The following is a 6,626-nucleotide window of genomic DNA, read 5'->3' on the forward strand; positions in this document are numbered from 1 at the left end:
GCTTTACTTATTATATACGTTGCTCCGCTTATTCATTAGTTGGCAAGTAGTTGAAGTCAAACCCATTCTCCACTGAGTAGAGGACAAATATTCAAGTTGTACTTGCTATATTCACCTGCCCTTATATTTAAAGAATTTGAGTTATGTATATTGATACACTAAATAATTTTTTACACTATCAATATAATTTAATTATATATAACAAGTTGTTATTTTATTTCTCAAATTACCATAGTAGATCACTATAAAGAGTTTCATATTATTTAACCACGGAGACTTTCATTAACGGAATTCATCATATATTGTATTTATATTAAAAGAATGTACTCCATATATACAATATAATATAATTCCTTTCCACTGGTGTGGTCTCAACTTTGTCCAATAGTGTGAACAATTTATATATTGTCAGTATACAAAATTTAAAACTCCTACACTATTCAACTTTCTTGTCGCGTAGGATTTTATGTTTTGTTGAACGGATTGTTATCTTCTATTTTCATACATGGCAGCTGTAATAACACATATAATGGGACTGATGTCTGCTTCCAAGAACATTGCATGACTAATTAATTTAATTCTATTTATACTGCTTTCTTTGGCTGGCAGACTCGTGTTTTTTTCTCAACAACTTTTGGTCTTTCCAAAGTTTCTCCATTCTAGTCTTGCTATATATTCCCTCTTTCATCCCTCCCAAAAGGAAAGTTCAGATCTTTTGAGTGCTAATATTTGGATCTTCAATCCATATAAATACTGTAGCCTCTTGAAAATTGCTTTGCTATTGACATAAAAAACCCATATTGGACTATTGCATTATATTGTCTGCATTTAAGCAACAAAACAATTAAGTGGTAAGCAGTGACTTTTTTTTTTTGGTTTGCTTTGCTATAGATCGATCCTGCACTATTAGTTTTTCAAAAGTAGTAGTGGATTGTCTTTTGTTTCTTCTTCTTATTTTTGTAATTTTTAAATCTTTTATTATGTCTGCACAAAGGAAGGCGACCAAGTTCTAGAGAGGTCAAATGCAGAGACTATTGGTTAAAGAGAACTTGAATGAGTCTTAGCTTTTTCCATTTTCTCCTATGGCATACTTAGTTTGCAAATGTTAATTACTCATGACAAGTATATATGGTATAAATGCATGATCCATGTTCTTGCTTTACCAAACAGGTATATGTTTGTTTTTTGCTGTTGAGAAATTGTCCATATTTGTCAAAAATTAATATGCGTACTGAACATTCTTTCTTAATACATCATTGAGCTTAAGAAAATAAGATTTTAAGTACAGTACATAATGTGTAATGAACTTTTTACGCCATCGGTGTTACCTGCAGTAATTATCTCTTAAGTGACCTGGTTGCACAGTACTTTAGTGCGTATATAGAACTTAAACTATAAAAGTTAATATGTTTTTGTACGTTGTTTAACAGTTACTAATTGGCAGATACCTAATAATTAATGATATTTTTTTCTTACAGGTGTACTTATTAATAAGCATGGGAACTAGTGAACAAATCCATCCTGCAAACGAAGCTTCTACAGAAGGACTTCCATCACTTATCAGATTCATTAGTTCTGAAATGGATAATGACTTTGATAGCATAGTGAATGACCATATTAGAAATCAGACTGAACCTGCACCAGATTCTCACCCTCTGAACTCATCAATTATGGTAAATCTTTCTTTTTTCTTAATAATGTTTAGCCACCTTACTCCTTAGTGGTTAAATGCTGTGTTTTTCAGTTGTATTGATTTTATTGGCTCTGCATCTTTTGCTGATAAAGGATTTATGTAGTACTATTAGCTTGAGCTTTATTGTGCTGTGGAAGTTAAATAGAAGCTGATTTATTGATATTTTAGTGATTTATCAGATGCAAGAAACCTTGAGTGATATACGATAATTATCTTAACCCCTTGTAATTTTTCTTGAGGAAGTTTTGATGTTGTTGTTGACATTGATGACCATATGTTTGAACTTTTTAAAAGAAAGCAGAAAACTTTCTGGACATGGCAAGGAAAATACTCAAATTTTAATGCTTGATCTTTGAAATTTTCTGAAGATGAGAAGTAGCTATCATAAATTTTGTACTTACAGAACTACTTTTCAGACACTTTTTCCTTTCTTTTTCCATGAGATATAGACTTGCTTATATGTACCATTAAGTACCATTTTGCATGTTTGAGCCCAAGATAAGCAGATTCCTGTACCAGTTTGATTAATGATAACCTTTTAAATATTTGAAACAAAAAAAGTGCAGACAGAAATAGTTGCATCTTTGATCTTGTAATTTTCAGCATCTTCCTCTGTTTGTTGTTGATCATTGAACAAAGTAGGAAGTGCCATGTATGCCTCTAGAGTGTAGATTTGACCTTAATTTCACCTTGGTCTGTTACATGTAGTGTGACACTTCACTGGCCTAAATACTTGTATGATCTTTCTAGATATCTGAAGCTGCTGCTGGTGAGCAAGAGAGCGACAGAATTCATGCAGTTTCCATTAGCATGCCACCAACTCCAAAAAAAGTTGGCTTCACTGATAACAATGAGACTATAGATACTCCTGGGTTTGCTGCTACATCAACAGATCAGAAGCAAACAAAGTTTTATTCTCAGCCTATGCCAAGAGCTACTACTACTACTGCATCTTCAGCTGGAGCTACTGCAAGCGGCGAACTTCCTAGGCATCCCAGGATTAGCAAGCTTAAGGACAAAAGATTTGACAGTTTCAAAACATTTTCTGGTAGGCTTGAGAGGCAATTCTCGAATTTGCGTGGGAATAAGCACCACGAAACAGAAGAAGAGTCCATCTCTCAACCCAGTGCTGAACCGGAAGCTAACACTCCTATTAATATTCCTGTGGACCGCTATTTTGATGCCTTGGAGGGGCCAGAACTTGACAAGCTCAGGGTATGTTTTTTTTCTGCTTTTATCTACTAGTTTTGATTCACTGTGTTGGGTTAAAAGATTGTCTTTTTCATCTGTTACCATCTGATCATCAAAGTATATAAAAAGCTCATAGTACTACTTTTCAGTCATTTCAAACACAGAGAAAAAAAGATTAAAAAAAAATTGGTGATGTGATATCTATTTGATCTCTCAAGCTGGAATCTAATGTAAAGGTTCTTCACCTGTGCTCCAATTCATTCTCCACTCTATAGTTATGGAATCAATTTACTTGGTTAAGTCTAATCTGCATGCTTGTTAGAGGACACAATTGATTTTCTTATTTGTGACTACTTATTTTGTGGTATGTTTGTTTATCTAAAATAAGAGCAAGTACTTAAAGAGTAAGCCTCAAGCTGTTAATACAAAGAAGTTACGTGCCTAAATTGGAATTGATTTCACATTGTAAACTTTGTTTCTTGTTGCATCTTTTCATTTCTATGGTGAATCAAGATAGTGAGTTGGTATTGCATTTTTCCTTTACAGGCTTCTGAGGAAAGTATACTTCCAGAGGACAAGACATGGCCATTTCTACTCCGTTACCCTATTTCATCGTTTGGTATTATTCTTGGCGTTAGCAGCCAAGCTATAATGTGGAAAGCCTTGGCCACTTCTGCCTCGACCAAATTCCTCAACATAAGCATGGACGTAAACCTCGTGCTCTGGTTCATCTCTGTTGCACTGATGGTCATTGTTACTTTAACTTATGCACTGAAGATCATTTTCTACTTTGAAGCAGTTCGTAGAGAGTACTACCACCCGATACGTGTTAACTTCTTCTTTGCTCCATGGATAGCACTTCTATTCTTAGCACTTGGACTTCCACCTTCAATCTATCAAAACCTTCCTCATGCTTTATGGTATGTCCTTATGACCCCATTCTTGTGTTTAGAGCTCAAGATTTACGGGCAATGGATGTCTGGTGGTCAACGAAGGCTCTCAAAGGTAGCCAATCCATCAAATCATCTCTCAGTTGTGGGGAATTTTGTTGGTTCCTTGCTTGGTGCATCCATGGGACTAAAAGAAGGGCCAATTTTCTTCTTTGCTGTTGGATTGGCTCATTACACTGTTCTGTTTGTAACTCTCTACCAAAGACTTCCAACAAATGAGACACTTCCAAAAGAGCTTCATCCTGTGTTCTTTCTATTTGTTGCTGCCCCTAGTGTTGCTTCTATGGCATGGGCAAATATCCAAGGGTCCTTCGATTATGGAGCTAGGATTGCATACTTCATTGCCTTGTTCCTTTATTTCTCGCTGGTAAGTCAACAAGATAGTCAAGTGACCAATTGAATGCATCATATACCTATCAGCTAAGGCCAAGCTTCCAACATTTGGTTCTTTTGAAAAGTGTTTTTTGTCGGAAGTGCTTTTCAAAAAAATACTTTTGGAGAACAACAATTTGTGTTTGACTAATCAATTTGAAAGGTACTTTTGTCAATAGTAGAGTAGTACTTTGTGTTTGACCAATGTTTCAAATGTGCTTATGAGGAAAAACTACTCTTTTTAGCTTTAGACAAACAGTTTCTGCTGCTACTTAAACCCATTAATTTTTTCTTTAATAGCTTGGTCAAACACCTAACTTTCTAAAATAAGCACTTTAAAAAAAAAATAAAGAAAAAAACAAGCACTTTTGGCTTCCCAAAAGCTTGTCCCAACAGGCTATAAGTCTGGCATAGTGTCATTTTAACATTTACAAAATTTTGGTGCTTCTTATGTTTTACTAGCAAGCTGATCCATTTCCTTTGTGCTTTTCTTATTCATTTACAGGCCGTTCGCATTAATTTCTTCAGAGGCTTCAGGTTCTCATTGGCTTGGTGGGCTTACACTTTTCCGATGACCGGAGCTGCTATTGCCACCATCAAATACTCAATCATGGTTAACACCATTGTGACAAAAATTCTGGTTGTCATACTTTGCACTCTTTCTACACTCACAGTGACAGGACTGCTTGTGACCACCATCATTCATGCCTTTGTTCTGAGAGACCTCTTTCCAAATGACATTTCTATTGCAGTTAGCGAAAGGAAGCCTAAAGCACATCGACGATGGTACCATCATAGAAGAGCTGGTAGCACAGATATTGATCAATTCCTTAAGTATGCAGATTCTGCTGAAGCCAAAGATATTGAAGCAGCTCTCTCTAGCATAGAATTAAGCACCTCTGTTACAAAAGAAGTTAGTCAAGATTGAGCGATTGATACTCGTTCAGCTCGATGATGATCCTGTATTGTAGCTTGCATCATTCGTAAAACTATATGCTTTAATTAATCAAGTGAGGATGATATCCTGTGAACTTGATGTAAGAGAAGGCAGATGAAGGGTCTTGTAAAAAGATGTGAAGCACAAAGAGAGATGCAAGGGGACGAATGTCGTTCCAAGTTTGAAAGTTTTCCTTTTTGTATAAAGTGTTTGAGATGAGTATCTATAATAAAAGGGTCAATATCTTTTTCACCTCTGAGGATTGCTGTCTTTGTGATGGTTTGCAGAACCAAACATTTTATCATTCAGTTTACCGGAGCAAATTGATAAATATTGTCATTTTGGTAAAAAATTTACTTGCATCTCCTAACTACTAGGACAGAATATTACTCCTGGTTGGAAATCTTACGGAAAATACTTTATCACAAATCTTGTCGGAAAATACTTGATCACAAACCTTGTAGGAAATTCTTGAAAGCTTGAGGCATGTCAATTAAGACACTGTTCTTAAGAATATTTCACTTGGTATGGGTGTATCTCAGGATTCAACAAGCTCTTCTAGTACAAAATTAGGAATCAGAATCTAACAATGATTTAAGCAATATTATAAAACCCAGCAAAAGGAAAATAGGAGGAAGAAGATATGTTGATGTATTCTCTTTAAATTGTATCGACTCCCAAAAGAAAGAGTAGAATTCATATTAGTTGAATAACTTGGTGAATGGCTGAAAAATGTTTCCAACGGTAAAAGATATTATTAGGATTAAAGAGGACTAAAGGCTCCCAAAGAACAGTAAATTATTTGTTACAATTGAAGACTAACTTTTGTAACTGACAAAGCCATTTCAAGGCCATTCACTAACGAGTAATTGCTTGAAGCAAGGGTGTTTTACTGCTTTACAAAGTAACATTTGATTAATTGATTTTCTAACGATTCTTTTTGAGATATTAACAATATTTGTTCAACAACTCCCCACATATCTCAAAAAGAATATTAAGAAATAGAATGAAATAAAGAAGTATTGCTGGGTTTTCACATGTGAGTACAATGCGTCGAATTTGGTGTCTCGTACACTATGAACCAGACCTAGATAAAACAAGATTATATATACTTACAGAACAATTGGTGAAGTTTAGAACTTCTATGAACCAAGAATTCTTTTGTAAGTCCATGGTCTTATTCTATCACATCATACTCGCAAAATCTTTGTTGTTATCGCGGTTTTGCGCTAAGAGGTCATGCGCGTGTCCTAATATTCATGAGTGCTCTAGAAATCTGTCACAATTTCATAGGAGCGGCACCACTCGACACTCATATAGTTTCAATCATCAAATGTATTCTGCAGAACAATACATCACCTATAAAAAAATATGAATTAGATTAAGAGTTTAACTCAACCTCACTTTGTTTTGTAGAATTGCACTATATTTACGCACCATAGGATGGGACATATTTTTTTTTTAGTGCACACTTAATCAACTA

General features: G+C 35.0%; 1 protein-coding gene across 2 annotated transcripts; it reads left to right on the forward strand.

Moving 5' to 3' along the window:
* The first annotated feature begins 456 nt into the window (after nt 1–456).
* Nucleotides 457–5,402, forward strand: LOC132631991 (S-type anion channel SLAH2-like). 2 transcript variants are annotated; one of them, XM_060347773.1, is made up of 5 exons: nt 457–851; nt 1,479–1,673; nt 2,444–2,908; nt 3,431–4,201; nt 4,712–5,402. In XM_060347773.1, the coding sequence occupies exons 2-5, from the start codon at nt 1,497–1,499 to the stop codon at nt 5,132–5,134; spliced, it is 1,836 nt and encodes a 611-aa protein (XP_060203756.1). In that variant the 5' UTR covers nt 457–851; nt 1,479–1,496; the 3' UTR covers nt 5,135–5,402. The 2 variants fall into 2 exon arrangements, with proteins under 2 accessions (XP_060203756.1, XP_060203755.1); XM_060347772.1 differs by lacking the exon at nt 457–851 and adding an exon at nt 912–1,170.
* Nucleotides 5,403–6,626: the final 1,224 nt, after the last annotated feature.

This window comes from Lycium barbarum, chromosome 3, assembly GCF_019175385.1.
Source record: "Lycium barbarum isolate Lr01 chromosome 3, ASM1917538v2, whole genome shotgun sequence".
Lineage (NCBI taxonomy): Eukaryota > Viridiplantae > Streptophyta > Magnoliopsida > Solanales > Solanaceae > Lycium > Lycium barbarum.

Bases quoted from the DNA above. Each gene is read 5' to 3' on its own strand.
- LOC132631991 (XM_060347772.1), top strand. From the start codon at position 1,138: ATGCATGATCCATGTTCTTGCTTTACCAAACAG. The intron at 1,674-2,443 runs GTAAATCTTTCT...TGATCTTTCTAG, and splicing joins CTCTGAACTCATCAATTATG to ATATCTGAAGCTGCTGCTGG. The intron at 4,202-4,711 runs GTAAGTCAACAA...ATTCATTTACAG, and splicing joins TGTTCCTTTATTTCTCGCTG to GCCGTTCGCATTAATTTCTT.